Source organism: Verruconis gallopava (genome assembly GCF_000836295.1).
Source record: "Verruconis gallopava strain CBS 43764 unplaced genomic scaffold supercont1.27, whole genome shotgun sequence".
In the NCBI taxonomy this organism is placed as follows: domain Eukaryota; kingdom Fungi; phylum Ascomycota; class Dothideomycetes; order Venturiales; family Sympoventuriaceae; genus Verruconis; species Verruconis gallopava.
The window spans coordinates 141,205-159,913 of NW_015622163.1; the positions used below are offsets into that span (position 1 = coordinate 141,205).

The following is an 18,709-nucleotide window of genomic DNA, read 5'->3' on the forward strand; positions in this document are numbered from 1 at the left end:
TCAAGCAGAACTCGCTTGACACCTATAACTTGTTTTTACATGATTGAATCCGGTCTTACCACATGTAATTCCGCAACTTAGCCGTCAGAGCCAAGGGGTTTCAGGACACTATTTTCAGAGACGGTCAAATGGAGTACAGCTTAACAGCTAGAGCAATAAATTGGTGCTGATTGGCCGTGTACATTGTTTCCATGAAATGACCTAGTCATGTCATGGAGAATTTCATGCCTTGTTTCCTGTGCGATGGACCTAGGTTACTAGAAGCCCAGATTAAAGTTTCGCATCTCTTCCGACTCAAGCTCTGAAAATTGAGATTTCAACAATGTACATGAATATCCATCTTGCTGAACCTCTCACGGTGTACAGAAACAGTCATAAACAACATTTACTTCTTCTGCCCGCTAGCATTTAACAACTCTTCTGCCTCCTTATTCTTGGTTCCTTCCTTGCCAGCTTCCTCTGGCTGCACATCCGGCTTGCTACTCTCACTCTTCGAAGCTGACTTTTTCAAACGTTCCGAATCCTCGGGCTTCAGGTCCGTCTTCTTAGCCTCCTCTTCATCCGAGTCGCCCAGACTGAAAGGGTCATTATCTTCACCAACTGGAGCCGGAGCAACAGACGTCAAGGGCTGCCATTTTTTGCCGCCCGATGTAGCTCCGGAGGTTGGTCCTTTGCCTTGTGGAGGAGATGGCTGACTATACAGTGCATCAACCTCATCGACTGGGCCAGTCGGGACTGCGGGTGTAGGCTTGAAAAGATTAGGATTTGCTTGAGGACGCGGCGGGCGGCGCGGTGGCGTCTCGTTGTCTTCCATCTGCAGCTCCCTGAAGTCATCACTCAGAACTTGTGGATCTGCATCGTAACGCTCTCTATCACCGCTTCTTCTGCCTTGTGCACTCATCCTGTTTATACCACGCAATTGCTCCGATTGTGAAGGACCAAAATTTTGCCGCCGAAATTGACCGCTTGACTGGCCTTGTTGAATATGTTCATCATCCTCATCGTCTCCATCGAGGCGCCTCTTGAATTCCGAGATCCATTTGTTGACCGTCTTTTGCGTTTCCTGAAAGCCCTTGGTAAGGTTCTTCTTAATTTCAGGTAAATCATCTGGAGAATAACATGTTAGTTCCCAGATTATAACGATTCGGTGATGTTCTCCAACATACCATCCCAGAAACTGTATTCATTTTCATGAAGTTCATTTGGCCTTTGTCTTCTCGCACCAGGAGGAGGACGACCCCTGCCCCGAGGACCATATTCACCAGCTGCGTTATCATACTGCTCCGCCAGTTGTCGTGCATACAGTTCATCTGCTTCCAACTGACTCATTGGCTGTTGTCTTCTCTGCGGGCGCGCGGGTTGTGGAGGGGGCTGTTCAGGCTCAAAGGTTGGATCAGACATGCCGAGCAAAGCATTGAATGCAGGCTCGACCTGGCCGCCGCTAGCAGTGAGAACAGCCTTGATAACTTTCAAATCGATTGACGGAAAAGCTTCAATCAATGTGGCTTCGGCTTGCGCTCGGGGACTCATTGGTCGTGGTGGTTTTGCTGGAGGAGCTTCTTCCTCTGAGAAGCTCACCTTCTTGGGTTCCTTGGGCGTTGGCGACGCAACGTGGTCTGGCTGAACGGAGCTGTTACCATCCTGAGGAGGATCGTCATCGAAGTCTGGCTCGCGACCAGTCGTGGGCGACTCGGCCCCGCTGTGCTATTACAAGAGCTGTCAACGTTGGCTGCAAAGGGATAAAGTAGGTCGGGAACATCCAGCTACCTTTTCCGGGTCTGTCATGCTTCAAGACGAGACTGATAGGCGGGAGAAGAGTTACGAAGAGCAGGAGGTAAATACTCGCCAAAATGAGCACTATAAAGTCGTCTTGTTCGGTGCCTAAAAGAGCTGACGACAATTAAGTTTCCAGTGTTTGTACGTTCTAAATCCGGACCAGTCGCCGTGGGGTCGTCATTGTGGCGTAGGCAAACGCCACATCGATGTCTGCTGATCTTTGCTACAAAAGGTTAGTGTTTATGTCTGATTTTATATGTGTTTGCGAGGTTGAAATTCATGCTGTTTCGAAGCAACAATGTCGAGGAGGGCGTAAGAGTCCCTACCATTCAAATGCATCTGGGGCCGTGCGAAAATATGTATTGACCGCTTCCAACATGGAATCGATAGAAGGCGAGTCATCTGCCTCATTCATTGCAAGTCTGTACAAGCCACCGGCCTTACTCCCCATTGCGCGTCACCGCGAGTCGCTTCTCTACCTTGTTGAGACATTTCCAGTAGTTGTTGTAATTGGTCAGACAGGCAGTGGCAAAACCACACAACTGCCGCAATTCCTTGATCAGGCAGGATGGTGTCAAGGAGGCAAAACAATCGCCGTCACGCAGGTAGGTATGTGTCTGGTCTTTCGAGAGCGGAATTCGAATTTAGCTAACGATTGCAGCCGAGGAGAGTAGCTGCTACATCAGTAGCGGCGAGAGTGGCGGAGGAGATGAAATGCCAGCTTGGGCAAGAAGTAGGATATTCGATCCGATTTGAGGATGTCACGTCCGCCGCGACAAGGATTAAGTTCGTGACCGATGGTTTACTGCTGAGAGAGGCTTTAGTAGATCCACTCCTCTCAAGATACTCAGTGATTATGGTCGATGAGGCTCACGAACGTTCGCTCAGCTCAGATATACTTCTTGGTCTCCTGAAGAAGATCCGCAAACGGAGACCGGAGCTCCGAATCGTCGTCAGCAGCGCTACTCTCCAAGCTGAAGCTTTTCTACGCTTCTTTGCTGGTGACGAGAATAATGCTAAAGAAGATGTCCTTGGGGGGTCAATTGGACGAATCATAAGCTTGGAAGGGCGGATGTACCCTGTTGACATCCACTACCTTGAAGAGCCTACAAATGACTACCTGGAGAGAACAGTGCAGACTGTTTGGGATATTCACACAAAGGAAAAAGAGGGAGATATCCTTGTTTTTCTCACTGGACGAGATGAAATCGAAAAGTGCATCGATCTGCTCTCTAATCGTATTGGCGAATCAACTACTCAGCAACTCACTCTGCAGCCTTTGCCAATGTATGCAGGACTTTCGACAGATCAGCAAATGTATGTGTTCGAACCAGCAGCGGAGAACATCCGCAAAGTCGTCGTGGCAACGAATATCGCAGAGGCTTCCGTCACTATTGAAGGCATAGTGTACGTAATTGACTGCGGCTTTGTTAAGCTGCGGGCATACAACCCGATGACAGGCATCGAGACACTCACGGCGACTGCTGTATCCAAAGCTTCGGCAACTCAGCGCGCAGGTCGTGCAGGTCGGACTAGGCCTGGCAAGTGCTACAGGCTTTATACAGAGGCTGCTTATCAGAGTTTGAGCGAAGTTACGGTTCCGGAAATCCAACGTAGTAACCTTGCACCGACAATTTTGCAGCTAAAAGCTCTCGGGATTGACAACATTGCCCGCTTTGATTACCTTACTCCACCACCATCTGAACTCGTCATTCGTGGACTTGAACTTTTGTATTCTCTCGGTGCATTGGATGACTATGCCAGACTCACCAAACCGCTCGGTCTTCACATGGCCGAGCTCGCAGTCGAGCCCATGATGGCAAAAGTTCTCCTCTCGGCTCCCAAATTCGGCTGCTTGTCGGAGATCTTGAGTATAGCGGCAATGACAAGTCTCCAAGGAGGCAGTGTGTGGTTCTATCATGACGACAACAAGAAAGCCACAGAGACCGCACGCCGGAAGTTCGCTGTTGAGGAAGGCGACCATCTTACACTTCTTAATGTGTATCAAGCTTTTGTTACGAAAGGGCGAAAAGAAGCTAAGTGGTGCAGGGATAATTATCTCAACTACAAGTCCCTTTCACGTGCTGTAAGCATTCGGAACCAACTTCGAAGGTATCTTGAGAGATTCGGATTTGATGTCTCCGAATCCCTCTCAGGATCTGTGATGGGTGCGACAGACAAAGCAAACGCGATCAGGAAGTGTCTGACGTCAGGTTACTTTGCGCACGCGGCAAAGATGCAAGCCGATGGCAGCTTTAAGACTGTGAATGGAATGTCGGTTTGGGCTCACCCAAGCAGTCTTATGTTCAATCGGAAAGCTGAGTGGGTTTTGTTCCATGAGATCATGGAGACAGCCAATAAGATTTTCATCAGAGAAGTATCGAAGATTGAGAGGAGCTGGTTGATAGAGTATGGAGGTGGGTACTACAAGATATCTTGAGCATCAAGAGTCGTTTTAGCATGATTTACAATTGTATCGTCCTATATCGATCAGCTTCCAAGTCAGATCTGTTGAGATAGCTCCTCGAATATGAGCCAGTATTTCGACTTGATGCAATGCATATAGCAGTCTGTAAAGCCTTATTGACGATTTAACATGGATTGAGATTAGTGCTAATTGTGTGCCTTACTGTCCCAAATCTGATGGCTTTATTCATGCATCAATTTGTCTCTACCTGACGAACCACCCTCCCTGGTCGCAGTTTTTACAGTCGTAATCCGACACCCTGATTTTCGCAACGAGAGGAAATTCGATGTACTTTCTTGCATGAGCAACGCAGACAGCACAGATAGTATTATCGTCACGTCGTCGAGAAGCAGTTGAACATTAGTTTGCTGGCACGTCATGAGGGCGAAGCCTAGTGATTACATGTGCTCCAGCACAGACAAGTTCCCTTCCCATTGTTCAGACCACATCGTAGATAACCAAGGAGAGCGCTCGGTCCAAATTTGTGTCTAGAGCGTAGTGTCCTTGAACTCGCTATCATCACCATACAAGATTGTCCGACCCCTGGCATTGTTGCCAGTTACTTCCATACAAGATGAGCTCATACAACGCTGACTCAGCAAATCTACCATCCCCTGCCCATGTTCTTCAACCACGTGCCCCCTTAAGGACGATGTGTAAACAAAGATCGGGACATTAAGTCATTTTAACCCTACGCCTCTTTCACTCTGGGACTTCAATAATTCGTAAAAAAAAATGCTTATCCATCCTGTGCTCGTCTTTGTAGCTAGCAATGCCATTGTGGTTCTTACAGCAGGTTACACGGACCGTGGATCGTTTCTACGATATGCATCGCTGCTCGTATTAGCTGGTTTTGCGTATCTGATGCCTCGCGCTCTCGTGTCTTTTTCATCCACGACAGGCTGGGTTGGACGAGTATCATCAGGGGCAGTGTTTTGGTCCATCATCACGGTCTTCGACAGACTTATCCTGCGCGGCTGGGACTATCGCAATTATAGATCTCATCTGCTAGACGACAAGAAGCGCAGCATCAAGCAACATGAAATGAGACCGGGAGATGTCGCAAAAGTGCGCATGGATTTTGGATCCGAGGTGTCCGGTGAAGCGCGCGGCGTCGGCAAGTTCTGGGAGGTGAAAAATGTACCGCCCTTTTCAAGGAAGGACACCAGGTTTGTGCCCTCGAGAGGCTCTTTTGTCTTCTGGCAAGCCTTTACCGTAGTGGTATGCTACTTCGTGCACAACTGGGCTGTCGCGATGATGGTGGGCTTGGACCGGAACCTCTTGCAGGAAGAATATATTCCTTTGCTAATCAGGCTTTCGGAGCTCACGTTCGAAGAGATATACACACGGGTTGTGGCCACATTCTCCTATTGGGCCGCACAATATTGCATGATGCAATTTTTCTATTCCGTCGCGGCGCTGTGCACTGCCATCTTCAAGCCACTGGATATCCCACTTTTCCGGCCACTCTTTGGCTCTCCTCAAGATGCATACACAGTTCGTAACGCATGGGGGTAAGTCGTAGAATCCGACTAGTCCCAAGCTTCACGAGTTGTTGATGACGCTGATCTAGGAAGTCGTGGCATCAAACTCTACGGTCTGGTCTGGAAGGCACTTCGGGCTTTCTTGCACATGATGTACTCTGCCTTCCACGCAGCGGTTTGCTACAGCGATATGTTAAAATCCTCATTAGTTTCTGCATTTCGGGTATTATGCACGTGTTTGCCGATATGGGCGGTGGCTTGTCCATGCTTCAGTCGGGATCGCTGCAGTTTTTTTCCATGCAAGCCATCGGAATCATGATCGAGGATGCGGTGCAAGCGCTTTTTGGAAAGAGTTTTCAACCAGAGAACGCTCATGCTCGCGCAATCGGGAGGCTATTTGGATATTTGTGGGTAGCCTTCTTTTTCACCTGGACATCACCGGTATGGATATACCCCGTCATACTTAATACTCGAAGGAGCGATGCCTTGTTGGGATTTGCTGCTGTCAAGCCCGTCATTTTGGGGAAGCAAGTCGAGTGAGGAACATCGTTTCCATTCTTCGATCCCGCAAAAGAAGATACCCATAGAGTTCTATAGTCTAAGCTTTCTCAGTCATATTGCGCTGAGTCAATTTCATGGCTGTAACGGCACAGCAAAGAATAAGAAAAGCAGACTTTCGCTTAAAGAATGAGAAACCAGCAGATCTGCTGGGTCTAGATCCAACCTCAAATGCATCACCAGCTGAAGAACCAGGAAACTCTTGTCAGTATTCGCTCCTAGCCACTTGAAATCCGAGCTACTGTCGTCGTTGCCTTGACAGCGGCAGTCTTTAAAGCCATCAGTCTCATTCGCTGCCCGACATCTAGGATGGCACCCAACGGCATTTACGGCCCTTGGTTCCCAGCAGCCTCACAAAGGCATCGAGGATGCCTGGGTTATCGCCTTTGAGAGCCTTATCGTGCCTTTGGACAACATAGACCTTTAATACAATCCTACTGAAAAGCCTGGACATACTCCAGATCCACGTGTTACTCATCCAATGTGAGATGAGTCGGAAAGTGATTCTAATCAAGCAGTTCAACGTGTTTTTAAGATCTGCACGACGACCCTGCCCTGCAATCGTGCTGTACCCTGGGGTTGTCATATCTCCACTGTAGTCATGTCTCCATTCTTAATGAGGCCGGCTTTGGTAGAAGAAACATACTTTTTTAGAGACCATTTTATTCAGCCAGACACATGCGGTGCGATATAGGGGTGGAATGAGCCAAGGTCTTCTCTGAGCAGGCAGAGAGAATCGTATGGACAGGCGCAGATCATCAGTGTCTTTAATGATTGGCGGCGCGCTGGTGCCATGTTTTGCGTCGCAAGCACGGGCGACTTTATTCGCTAGACTTTCCACTTCTAGCCGCTTTCCAACGATGATCATGTCGTGCTGAACTGTTGAGTCTGCCTTGACGATTCCTGGTTGAATCCAAAGGGCCCTCGTGCATCGTTAAGAGGTGATTTAACTACACGAACGTTTCAAGCGCTGAAAAATGACGTGCTGAACAAAAACAAGAAAAGAAGCAAGTATATCAACCAAGAACAGCGGTCTTCAACCGGCATCATATTCCCCGTAATAGCATAACTTGGTGATTCAAACTGTTCGAAAGGAAGGAGGCGTTGTGAGAGCGTAAGACAAACATCTCAAGCCCAAAGATCTGGGGCTCCTGCGACAAAGTGCTGCCCGTGGAGAGACGAAGACCAGTCGTGGCGGCAGATAGGTTATGGAAAATCCGACCAGGAAGATCGCTTCCTATATTTTCTAGCACCTCTACTTCGTGCTCCTTCTGCTACATAGCTGGCACAATAGCTTCCGCACAGTTCCGATGTAGCAGCACAAACCGCTTGACTGGCCGTCTGGAAGTCTGCCTCGTATTCAATGGCGGTGGCGCTTTATATATATATATTTTATCACAATGTACAGTTGCTTCTTGTTGCGTATGTTAAACGCCAGTCCAATGCATGCTTTTTGTAGTGTACAGCCGAACGCTAAGAAACGTGTTCCTTTCCGGCGATCTCGTCTCACAGCTTCCTTTCTATCCGGTTCAGCCTTCTCGATGTCTTGATCTAGGGAGATGCGTTAGCTGGAAGTTTTTTTTTTGGAAAAAAAGGAACAAAATGTTGTTCAGTTGGAGAGCTGAAGGCATGCGCCGACAAGCTTCTTTCACGTCTCGGAATTTACGAACCTGTCCACTCCTTGTATTCTGGCCTCGCACGGGCAAGCCCATGGCATGCCGTATTCCGCGATAACTCCTTATGTCCCTCAGCCGTTTGATGTTATCGAGTATCTCTCGGCGTTTGTCGTTCTCGATGTTCATGGTCGTCAAGTCGGCGGTAATGTCGAGCAGCTTTTGGTTGGGAAGCTCGCCTATCTTAGCACGCTGGTAAATGTGATGTTTCGCCATGATCCGTTGGGCAATGGCAGGCCCAATGCCAAAGAAGGATGTTAAGCAGTGGGCGACAAGTTTGGTGTCTGGAAAGTGCTTGGTGAGGAGGATGGCTGGCTGAGGAGAGTTAGCGCAAGCAACAAAGATTGGACATGGCAATGCGTACCATGATGACGAACGACGCAGCTGACCCTTCCGTGAATGAAGAGCTGTCGCTATGCAATGGACATACATACAACAGACTTCGAGCAGTAGTGCACCAGTGCACACGAAGCGCAGGCAACAAGGCACTCTCACCATTAACGGCCTGAGACCCTTTTTTGCTTGGTCGCGCGCTAAGTGGATCGCCTTGCGTTGCCAGCCCCTGTCGCCGCTCCTTTAAGACCGTTTGATACACATGTTTCAATAAATCGAGAATCAGCCCCCCGGACGATCCGTTGAAAGAACAGCTCACCTTTCCTTTCCCCACCGCTCTCCCCCCTCACACGACTGGAGCAGGATCACTCCAACGTATTCACAATGGCTCTCTTTCAGAAGCTTGTTATCACTCTTCTCAGCGTGCTCACGATCGCCTTCCTGTACTTCGCCCAGGTGGCTGAGGCTGCGGGCAAAGGGCCTCGCATCACGAACAAGGTGAGTGGCTTCTTCAATTGCCCCTTAGACGAGCAATGGCCGATCCAAGCAGGTCTACTTTGATATCAACCATGGCGACGAGCACCTCGGACGTATTGTTATGGGCGTATACGGCAAAACGGTGCCGAAGACGGCGGAGAACTTTGTCAAGCTGGCCACAGGCTCCGAAGGCTTTGGGTACGAGGGTTCGACCTTCCACCGTGTCATCAAGGACTTCATGATTCAGGGCGGTGACTTCACTAAGGGAGACGGTAAGTTTGGTGTAGCACGTCTCGACGCATGCTCTAGACTTGAACAAGGCTCACATGAAGTTACCACAGGCACGGGTGGCAAGTCCATCTACGGCGCCAAGTTCCCTGACGAAAACTTCAAGCTCAAGCACAGCAAGAAGGGCCTCCTCAGTATGGCAAACGCAGGAAAGGACACAAATGGCAGCCAGTTCTTCATCACCACCGCTGTCACGTCGTGGTTGGACGGACGCCACGTCGTTTTCGGCGAGGTGCTAGAGGGGTACGACGTTGTGGACAAGATCCAGAATGTGGAGAAGGAGCCAGGCGACAGGCCTAAGAAGCCGGTCAGGATTGTCAAGAGCGGCGAGCTCGAAATACCCGAAGGTACTGAAGTGCGCGGGGAGCTGTAGTTGCGCCTTGTCTTCCCTCCTTTCCCCCCTTGGGGCGCCGGGCTACCTCTCTGCTCTATCCCTCTCTGCCTCCCTCTCTCTCTTTCTCTCTCTCTTTTACATACACTTTTCTCCATTTTGAAAAGCAGCATCCAGAATCTAGAACCGCAAAGAAAAGAAGAAGAAGAGAGGCTGATAGTTTGTGTGTTGTCGAATATAAAGGCCTCGAAGGATCCGCAGAAGCAGTTCCGGGCGAAGAGCTAGACACCGCAGCAAACCCACCGGCGTTCCCCCCGTCGTCATCTCACGCCGCACCGTCAAATCAGCAACAAAAGCTCGACGACAAACCTCTCCCAGCCGGAACCGTGTACACGACGTACGTCGAGCAGCTGTCGGGCTCGCAACGACTGGTCGTGTTCGGTTTCGTCTTGGCCGTCTGCTTTGTGATTTGGAAGTCGAGACAGGCGACCAAGGCGCGGGCCAGGATACAGGAAAAGACGTTGGCGTAGCAGCCGCTCCGTGTACTTTACCTCGCAGATAGACAACCTTTTCCCCAAACAGCTCACGGCTCTGGCATTCGCACGTGATGCAGATGAAGCACCCTCGCCGACGTGACGACTCGTTCCCTCGTGTAAGCACTCACTCGGTGACTCGCACCGCCAGTCGCTCGTGCGGCCATCCGCTCCCGCACGCCCTCACTTGCTCCTTCCTCCCCTCAGTCGTTGACACACTCCCTCCTTCCTCCGCCCATGCGCTCACTCCCTCCGTCCTTCCTCGCCCGCTCATTCGCTGACTCATCCGCATGCTCGCACACTCACTCGCCATACCCGGCGAGTCGAACGACCATGAATCCCGTTCTGGCTGCCAGAATAACGTCTGACTCACGTATCCGCGCATGGTGTCTCCCTCACCCGCCGCCTGCTGGAAGCTCGTGAGAGCAACGGGCAGACCGTCGCCGGACCTGCGATTGCGCTGGCCAAAAACAAGGGAGCCAGTCTGCATGCAGGTTCGTGCACAGCGCGACATGCTGGCGCAGCTCAGCTGGCCCTAGCGCCATGAACGAGGCTTCTCCTTTGCTTTTCTTTCAGTCGGTGGACAGACTGGATTTCAGCGGTGAGTGATTGGCTGCGAACGTGGATAGTGTGCAGCAAAGGTGCAGGCGTTGAGACGAGCCCATGTTGGGATTGGCTCGTATCCCAGCATTTTTTTTTCCTTGGTCTGACTCTTCTTCTAGAATGTGCAAGTCCCAAACAGAACAGAAGGGAGCGGATGATCGCATTGTTGCCTGGCGCCTGAGGCATTCCGAGTGGCGGAAACCTTCGCTGCTGAGTTTTCGTCCTGACGCGACCGATAAAACTTTCCGGCCCAGCCAAATCTTCATCCTTCCCCTTCCCACAAATCCTCCCACAACCCAACAACCCCACGCCCCTCGCAAAAAAATTAAAAAAGTCTTTCAAAGCATCTCTTTCCTACTTCTCTTGTCTGTCTTTATACAATAGGCGTTGACAAGAGTACACGCGAAGAGTCATCCCCTTTTCACAGTCAGCACTGCCCTCTGTCGAGTCGTTCTACCATCTTCGCAGTTGGAGACGTGACACTTTCGCTGTTTCTGTCTCTCCCTTCGATACAAACGACTCCTTTTCAGTCAACCGTCCCTGAACGGCATCTAAATCTCGTTTTCTCTCATCGCTCGTTTGGACGCGGTCTCGAGAAATCTTCGATTTTCACCATACCACCAACTAATAATTGACGGTCGACGTCAAGACACGCAAACAACGCACATACATACCTCCACATTCGCACCTTTCGAACCACTCATCGCATCGACAACCACCCAACATGGCTGATCAGTTGAACATGAACGGTCTCTCGCTCAACGACTCCCAGCACGCTCCCAGCCAGAATGGCTTCAGTAACCAGAACACGTACATCCCGCCTCACATGCGGTCTCGTGCTGCCGGCAACATGGGCGGCGGCGCGCCTCGCATGAACAACGGCTACAACAGTCAGAACGGGTCAGTTTCATCCCAAATGAAAACTAGAGCCCGTACCACTGACGCTCCACGTAGCTTCGACGGCGGTGCTTCTTCCTGGGGCTCAACTCCCAATTTCACCCCCAACGGTGCTGGAGGTGGTCCTCCAACAGGCCGCAACTGGGACCAGCCCAACGTGCCTAGCTATCGTGGCGGTAACAGCTCCAACTTCTACCCCAACAAGTCCTATGGCTCGAGAGGCGGCGGAAACTTCTCTGGTGGACAAGCTACGGGCTCTGGTGACGGCAAGTGGATCGATGGCAAGCACATCCCGGGTCCGGCAAACCCACGCCTCGAGCGTGAATTGTTTGGCGTGCCCAACGATCCGACTAAACAGCACACCGGCATCAACTTCGAGAAGTACGACGAAATTCCAGTCGAGGCCTCTGGCCAAGACGTCCCCGAACCCGTCACGCAATTCACCAAGCCGCCCCTTGACGACCACCTGTTGAGCAACATTGAGCTTGCTGGTTACAAACAACCAACCCCCGTTCAGAAGTACTCCATTCCCATCGTCATGCAGGGTCGTGACCTGATGGCTTGTGCTCAGACCGGTTCTGGCAAGACTGGTGGTTTCTTGTTCCCAATTTTGGCCCAGGCCTTCCAGACGGGTCCGGCCCCACTTCCTCCATCAGCCAGTGGTGGATTCGGGCGCCAACGCAAGGCTTTCCCAACGTCCTTGATCCTGGCCCCGACGCGCGAGCTGGTCTCTCAGATCTATGACGAGGCTCGCAAGTTCGCGTACCGCTCTTGGGTTCGCCCATGCGTCGTGTACGGTGGCGCCGACATTGGCTCTCAGCTCCGTCAAATCGAACGTGGCTGCGATCTGCTTGTCGCTACACCAGGTCGTCTGGTCGATTTGATTGAACGTGGCCGCATCTCCCTGGTTAACATCAAGTATCTTGTCCTGGATGAGGCTGACCGCATGTTGGACATGGGTTTCGAGCCGCAGATTCGTCGCATAGTCGAGGGAGAGGATATGCCTCCTGTCCATGCTCGTCAGACGCTCATGTTCTCTGCCACTTTTCCACGTGACATTCAGATCCTTGCTCGAGATTTCTTGAAGGATTACATCTTCCTGTCCGTCGGCCGTGTCGGTTCCACTTCTGAAAATATTACGCAGAAGGTCGAGTACGTCGAAGACAACGACAAGAAGTCCGTTTTGCTCGACATTCTCCACACGCAGGAAAAGGGCCTGACCCTCATCTTTGTCGAGACTAAACGCATGGCTGATGCTCTATCCGACTTTCTCATCAATCAGAACTTCCCTGCCACCTCCATTCACGGCGATCGTACCCAGCGTGAGCGCGAGCGAGCCCTTGAGATGTTTCGCTCTGGCCACTGCCCAATCTTGGTCGCGACCGCCGTTGCAGCTCGTGGTCTAGATATTCCCAACGTCACGCATGTTGTCAACTATGACCTCCCTACCGATATCGACGACTACGTCCACCGTATCGGCCGTACTGGTCGTGCTGGTAACACTGGTCTTTCAACTGCATTCTTCAACCGTGGTAATCGTGGCGTTGTTCGCGATCTGATTGAGCTGCTCAAGGAGGCCAACCAAGAGGTTCCAAGCTTCCTCGAGGCTATTGCTCGCGAGTCCTCTTATGGCGGAGGCCGCGGTGGTCGCTCTGGTGGTCGCGGTCGTGGTGCTTCAGCCACTCGGGATGTTCGTCGTGGCTTTGGCAACCAGGGTGGCGGCTTCAACTCCAACTCAGGCTTCGGTGGTGGATACTCCGGAAACAACTACGGTGGCCCAGGAGGCTATGGTGGCTCCGGAGGATTCAACGGCCCCAGCTACGGCGCTGGCGGCTATGGCGGCAACTATGGCAACCCAAGCGGTGGCCCAGGTGGTTCTTCTTGGTGGTAAATGCGATCGCTCTCTCGATCGATTGTGCGCTTGACCGCCAATTTCCTTCAGTAAACCTCCTCGCACACTACTGGGACTCCAAGGAGTTTACGGCATCTTTTGATTGTTCTGCTAATTTTGACTTTGCGGCTTCAATTTTTTTTCATATCTTTGTTTTCGGACATGGGCACATAGAACGAATTGCTTTCGAAAGTCCGGCTCAGACATACCCCGACAGCATGATAGATTGCGTTTGATGAGCATGAGCATTTTCCAGCATCAACATATGGCGCTTCAAGATCAAGTTCATGTACGGCGCGCGAGAGAGTCCTATCTCTGGGATAAGGGAGCGAGAGGCTCTCTCACTTTTTCACGTATATGAACGAGGAACGATGACGGCTATGATACCCCACACAACAAGAACGAAACAAATGTTCAAGAGCAGAAAAGAGCTAGAGCGGACGGATATATATTTTTGACGGTTTGCTCGCTCGCTTGCTCGCTCGCCTTGTGTGGCGTTTGTTTTTCTACTGATGCTGGTTCGGGGCTGCAATCAATGCATGGCATTCCCCCCATGATTAGACTAATCCGGGCTTTCGAAATAAAACCCGCTTTTCACAACATCCAATTTGCCGACAAGTTTTCTATTCCTTACGCACTTCTGCGACATGAATTGCACATTTTCTCAGTTTGCTTCTCAGTCGAGCACACGGTACATTTTACGGCACGGATTTCATCTTTTTTTTTTCTCGGCTAAAGAAAAGAGCGATCTCATTTTCTTCTGATAGACGGAGGGCGGAGGGCAAGCCTCTCTCTTTCTTCTCCTGGATACCCTTCTACCAAAGGAGAACGAAAAGTTTACATTACATTTGATGACCCATCGAATGGTTAACGGGAGGTATCACGGAGAATAAAGGAGAATAAAGGTTACTCGGTTCTACTCGCTGCATGGAGGCGTTTTTTTGAGAAAAAGAAAAACACGAGAGATGATATCTCATGAGAGGTGTCTTCTGCGCACTTGGACAGCGGTCATTCTTTGATCAGGAAAGGAATGGAACGGGCATGAACAAGAAGAAACGAGATGGGACTTTCTCTCATTTTCGAGGAACGGAAGGGAGCAATTGGCGGTCATGATATTGTTGTGCTTAGCTAAGCCTCCTTACGGCGGAATGAGGTGCTTTTTTTCTGTTTCTCTCTGCCCTTTCTGGCGGTGGCTCTCCCTGCTTGTGCAGGCAAACGCCGCAGAGAACGCTGCGATCTTGATCATGGCGGCCTAGGAGAATGAGATCAGGTACAAAAAAAATGGCATGTTTTGTTCGAACTTGTGCCCTGTGCAGGTGAGCAGATGCTTGGTGCAGCCGGCGCGACGGCGAAGGTCCAGCACGTCAGACTCGTGAGACGTTCCTGGCACGTGTCGCAGCGAATTTTCAACGGCGCCTTACCGCTTTCGTCCGAGCCGGTTGGGATGCGGATCTTCGCCACCGCTCCAGCGTCCACTGGCGAAGGGAACCAGGGGCCGACTGAACACCTCGCCTGGTGAGCCAATCAGTGGTGGTTGTGCACACCTGGATGCGTACAGAGTTGTAGAGTAGCAATGCAAAGCCTCATCTGGTTTTTGTTAGTGCGGGAATGGCGTGAGTGACGCTGCGTTTTCTGTCAGCCCGAAGTCCAAATTAGCAGCGTTCTTGGATTTCCGTCTGGCGCTTTAGCCTCCGACACCTCTCGAATCGAGTGTCTGCAACCGTCTCCATTGTCGTTGTCGTCGTCCTTCATCCCTTTCCTGCTTCCTGCTCCCCATCACGGCTCTTTTCTGTCGTGGGCCGGAACCCAGGACCAGTAGGAGGCGCGCAAGGCGTTTATACCCGAGTCGACCCATCGCCGTGCACGACCAAAGAGTGTGACGACCGGCCGAGGGCGACGGAAGGAAGCTCCCGTGTCTCTTTCGACCGAGTCTTCTGCTCATCCGTCTCAAGAGTCGGTCCACTTCCTCTGGCTGCGTTATTGCGGACTCAGATCGCTCGTCTGCGACACGCTCTTGTTGTGGCAGGATGGACTCGAAAACTGCGCACCCTGCGCGAGATCTCCCGTCGTCAGCACCGTCGACTTCTGCGAACTCGGCAGCAGCAGCGGTAGCAGCACCGACGTTGAATTTGGCCGGTTCTGTTGCTAAACCAGCCGAGCAGGAGAAGCCAGAGGCGAAGAGTAGCTTGAAGCACATCCTTGCCGGAGATCCAGTTGCTGGAGAATCCTCGACACCCAAGGCACACAGTGGTGCGAGATCTTCGACGTCAGCAACGACACCAGCACATCCACAACCAGCCTCTTCCTCGACGTCCAAAGCACCTGCGACAACCACGACGACCACGACAACCCCCGTTCGCCAGTCGTTGCAACCGAAGCGTGCGGAATTGGCAATGGCGTCCACGCCCGGCTCCACTCCCGGCGACGCTGCACCACATCCGCCCTCCAGCACTACCAAACCCATGTATACGGCCAACCCAACGACCACTCGCCGAAACGCAAACGGCAGCGTGTCGTCGGTGTACTCTGGCAACAAGATCCGGCACCTCAAGAAGGAGGACGGCGTGCCGCTGTGGCGCAAAGACATCCAATATGATTTTTTGAAATATGTGTTTGAGGACGACAAGAAAGTTTTTCACAAGGCCAGCGACGGCACGGCCGGCCACACGTTTGCCGACATCTATCTGGATGCCATGGCAAAAAGCAGCAAGTGCAGCAAGATCCTCAAGGACAAGCTGCTGACTGAGCGGCCGGCCGCGCTGAACATGGCCATGGTGTGTTTGTTGGTCAATGTCGGCAGAATGAACACAACATTGAACTGTACGGCCCTGTCTCTGTTTCCCAGCTGGTTTTGAGCATTTGCGCGCTGCATGTACTGACGTGTGAGAAAAACGTAGTCTTTCCTGAAATGCGAGCTCAGCTGCGCACATACCACTCCATACCGTCGTTGCAGGCAAAACAAGATCCCAATGCCTACAAGCAGCTGCAAGACGCTCCAAGGCTGAAGTCGATCCTTAAGGGCGCGACCGAGGACACGGAGCAACCCTCGACGCTCGAGGACATTCGCGCAGCGCCCATCCCACGCACCAACCCTGTCAACCTCATCTTCGTCCTGTCCCAGTACGCACCCAAGATCTCAGAGATGCACTTCGATGTGCCGAGGGACTTCTTCGATCTTGTTATGAAGCCTAATTTGTCGAGTCGGAGTCGTGCGACGGCGTTCCTGTGGCTGATGTGGTGGTACCTGGAAAGCGACTTCTCGACCAAGGATGCACTAGCGAACCCGTACGGGCCCGGTAGGAGAAGTAGAGAGGGCGACGAGAGAGAGATGCCGATCAAATGTCCACAGTTCGAGTATCTGACGGAGGAACAGGAAGCTTTGGAGAACGTGGACTCTGAGGAGGAGAAGGAGTTCGGCGAGGCGAAGCGGAGGGAGAGAGAAAATATACTGATGACGGACATGGCACCGGTGGTTACGGGGCCGAAGAGGACGAGCAAGAAAGGCAGTATGTTCCTTTTTTTCCCTTCTCCTTCCCTTCGTCACTTTGACATCGCTTCTGGCGAGAGGCAGCATCAACCACTGACATATTTCTACGTAACATAGCCCTCAACAGTTCTGGCATCGGTGTCTTCTCGATGACTTCTGAAAATGACGCGGCAAGCCCGGCCAGGGATTACGGCTCACCGGCGCCATCACAAGCCAGTCGCGCATTCAAGAACCTACATGGAAGCGCTGTTAAGGAAGAAGGCTATGACAGCGATCAAACGCGCTCGGCGAGTCCAACGGGCTCGTATGCTACAATGCACCACGCTTCGAAGACTTCAGCACCAGGCTTGCGCGTCAACGCTATCCTAAACGAAGATGCAACCACACCATCGACTGGCGCCGCAATTTCTTCACCTGCGCCCAAGGGCCCAGGCAGGGGAAACTGGGGCCACAGACGCAGAGCAGAAAACATAGCCGCTGCAAACGCAGCCGCGGCAGCTCAACGACAACAAGAAGAATCTACACCGGGCGGAGGCAGTTCCCTCGGCGCCCGCCCGCACGGATATTACATTCCATTGAACGGCCAGATTGTCGAGCCCAAGCGCAGCCGGCCGCTTACCGTCCATCAGCAGGCCGTAGAAAGGTACCGCATGGAGAATGTAAATTATATTCTTGACCGTGGTCTGCGCGAGGCCCACGCAAAGGCTAAGAGACGACGGGCCAAGGACTCGGGAACTGTCGCGCGCGCGTGGAAGAGGTGCAGGGCCTTGCCAGACATGTACGACTCGGAGGAAGATGGCGCTACGGGTTTACAGACTGCACAGCAAGAGGCCATGGCTGCGGCGCGCGCACTCGTCATGATGGCGAGCCTCAAGCCCTGTCATTGGGAGATCAATGACTGGGGCGAGGAGGCAGCAAGCCTGGCGAGCGGGATGAGACGAGTGAGGAGACGGACGGAACGCTGGGACAGTGGCACTCCCGTCGTGAGAAAGCGCGATGCGCCCGGCGGCGAGGATATGCCGGTCAAATCAAGGGATGAGTACGAGGAGGATATCATGGACGTGGATGAGGCACTTGAAAGGAGCAGTTTGCCAGAGAGGGACGAGATGGAGGAGGAGGAAATGGAGGAGATGGAAGGGGACGAGGGACTGGAGTACACGAATGGCAACGGGCATCGGAGGGTGAGTGTGGTTGGCTAAGGATACGAACCAGAGGTCAAAAATTTTGCTCTTGATGCGAAGATCATGCTGTGTGTTGGATTTCGCATGGCCGTAGCATCTACTTATGGGGGCATGACATTACGGAATAGATAAATATACATTCATTGCGTCAAGGCGTTCTCAGTGACAAGATTTTTTTTTTTTTTTTTTTTGACTTTTTCCCCTCCACCCTCCAAACCACCCCCGTGTTTCATTGAAGGAGCTTGGGTGTTTTGGGACCAAAAGAAAGCTGGGCTGAGCAGTTGAAAGATGTACTGCCGAACAACTTGGCCTGAAAGCAACCTGGACCAAGTGCTGAGCTAACTGCGCATCGTACCAGCATCTGGCCTCGCTGCTCCCTTCTTACGGCACGCGGGACTGGGAGACTTTGTTGTCCGTCCTGCTTTTGCTGGGCGCGTGGTCCCCGTAAGGCGCCTCGTCTTCGAGCAAGGCCTACGCATGCGCTTCGTGATGAAACGCGCACCGGCTTAAAGGCTTGAATACTTTTTTTCTTTCTTTCCTGGTGGACGGGTGCGCGCCAACTGGGCGGGCGTTCACCTGCGCGATTCTCCACTCTTCTTTCCCGTGCGTCTGGTCAACATTACGTGCGACTCGCGCGGCTGAATCTAGTCAGTCCTGCAGATCCTGGCCGACACCCAGCATCGTCGATGGCTTTTCAAACGTGCTGGGCCTTCGCTGAGATACCCGCATG

General features: G+C 52.0%; 8 protein-coding genes across 9 annotated transcripts; 5 read left to right on the forward strand and 3 right to left on the reverse strand.

The window, feature by feature from the left end:
• Positions 1-12: 12 nt before the first annotated feature.
• Positions 13-1,912, reverse strand: PV09_07158 (uncharacterized protein). The gene is made up of 3 exons (XM_016360888.1): positions 1,768-1,912; positions 1,167-1,704; positions 13-1,107 (listed from the first exon to the last, which is right to left on the reverse strand). Exons 1-3 carry the CDS (start codon positions 1,783-1,785, stop codon positions 386-388), a joined length of 1,278 nt encoding a protein of 425 aa, XP_016211260.1. The 5' UTR covers positions 1,786-1,912; the 3' UTR covers positions 13-385.
• A 154-nt stretch (positions 1,913-2,066) lies between these two features.
• On the forward strand, positions 2,067-4,387 carry PV09_07159 (uncharacterized protein). Its single transcript, XM_016360889.1, has 2 exons — positions 2,067-2,381; positions 2,438-4,387. The coding sequence occupies exons 1-2, from the start codon at positions 2,154-2,156 to the stop codon at positions 4,214-4,216; spliced, it is 2,007 nt and encodes a 668-aa protein (XP_016211261.1). The 5' UTR covers positions 2,067-2,153; the 3' UTR covers positions 4,217-4,387.
• A 525-nt stretch (positions 4,388-4,912) lies between these two features.
• On the forward strand, positions 4,913-6,399 carry PV09_07160 (uncharacterized protein). The gene is made up of 2 exons (XM_016360890.1): positions 4,913-5,757; positions 5,817-6,399. Exons 1-2 carry the CDS (start codon positions 4,979-4,981, stop codon positions 6,265-6,267), a joined length of 1,230 nt encoding a protein of 409 aa, XP_016211262.1. The 5' UTR covers positions 4,913-4,978; the 3' UTR covers positions 6,268-6,399.
• Positions 6,400-7,325: 926 nt separating this feature from the next.
• On the reverse strand, positions 7,326-8,386 carry PV09_07161 (30S ribosomal protein S13). Its single transcript, XM_016360891.1, has 3 exons — positions 8,323-8,386; positions 7,956-8,273; positions 7,326-7,836 (listed from the first exon to the last, which is right to left on the reverse strand). Exons 1-3 carry the CDS (start codon positions 8,323-8,325, stop codon positions 7,792-7,794), a joined length of 366 nt encoding a protein of 121 aa, XP_016211263.1. The 5' UTR covers positions 8,326-8,386; the 3' UTR covers positions 7,326-7,791.
• A 169-nt stretch (positions 8,387-8,555) lies between these two features.
• Positions 8,556-9,982, forward strand: PV09_07162 (peptidyl-prolyl cis-trans isomerase B). The gene is made up of 3 exons (XM_016360892.1): positions 8,556-8,789; positions 8,842-9,040; positions 9,110-9,982. Exons 1-3 carry the CDS (start codon positions 8,676-8,678, stop codon positions 9,427-9,429), a joined length of 633 nt encoding a protein of 210 aa, XP_016211264.1. The 5' UTR covers positions 8,556-8,675; the 3' UTR covers positions 9,430-9,982.
• Positions 9,690-10,593, reverse strand: PV09_07163 (uncharacterized protein). The gene has a single exon (XM_016360893.1). It carries the CDS (start codon positions 10,432-10,434, stop codon positions 10,048-10,050), a length of 387 nt encoding a protein of 128 aa, XP_016211265.1. The 5' UTR covers positions 10,435-10,593; the 3' UTR covers positions 9,690-10,047.
• Positions 10,594-10,776: 183 nt separating this feature from the next.
• On the forward strand, positions 10,777-14,824 carry PV09_07164. 2 transcript variants are annotated; one of them, XM_016360895.1, is made up of 2 exons: positions 10,777-11,423; positions 11,478-14,824. In XM_016360895.1, the coding sequence occupies exons 1-2, from the start codon at positions 11,248-11,250 to the stop codon at positions 13,309-13,311; spliced, it is 2,010 nt and encodes a 669-aa protein (XP_016211267.1). In that variant the 5' UTR covers positions 10,777-11,247; the 3' UTR covers positions 13,312-14,824. The 2 variants fall into 2 exon arrangements, with proteins under 2 accessions (XP_016211267.1, XP_016211266.1); XM_016360894.1 differs by having other exon boundaries at positions 10,777-14,824.
• Positions 14,825-14,997: 173 nt separating this feature from the next.
• On the forward strand, positions 14,998-18,142 carry PV09_07165 (uncharacterized protein). The gene is made up of 3 exons (XM_016360896.1): positions 14,998-16,131; positions 16,209-16,817; positions 16,916-18,142. Exons 1-3 carry the CDS (start codon positions 15,339-15,341, stop codon positions 17,995-17,997), a joined length of 2,484 nt encoding a protein of 827 aa, XP_016211268.1. The 5' UTR covers positions 14,998-15,338; the 3' UTR covers positions 17,998-18,142.
• The last annotated feature ends 567 nt before the right edge of the window (positions 18,143-18,709 follow it).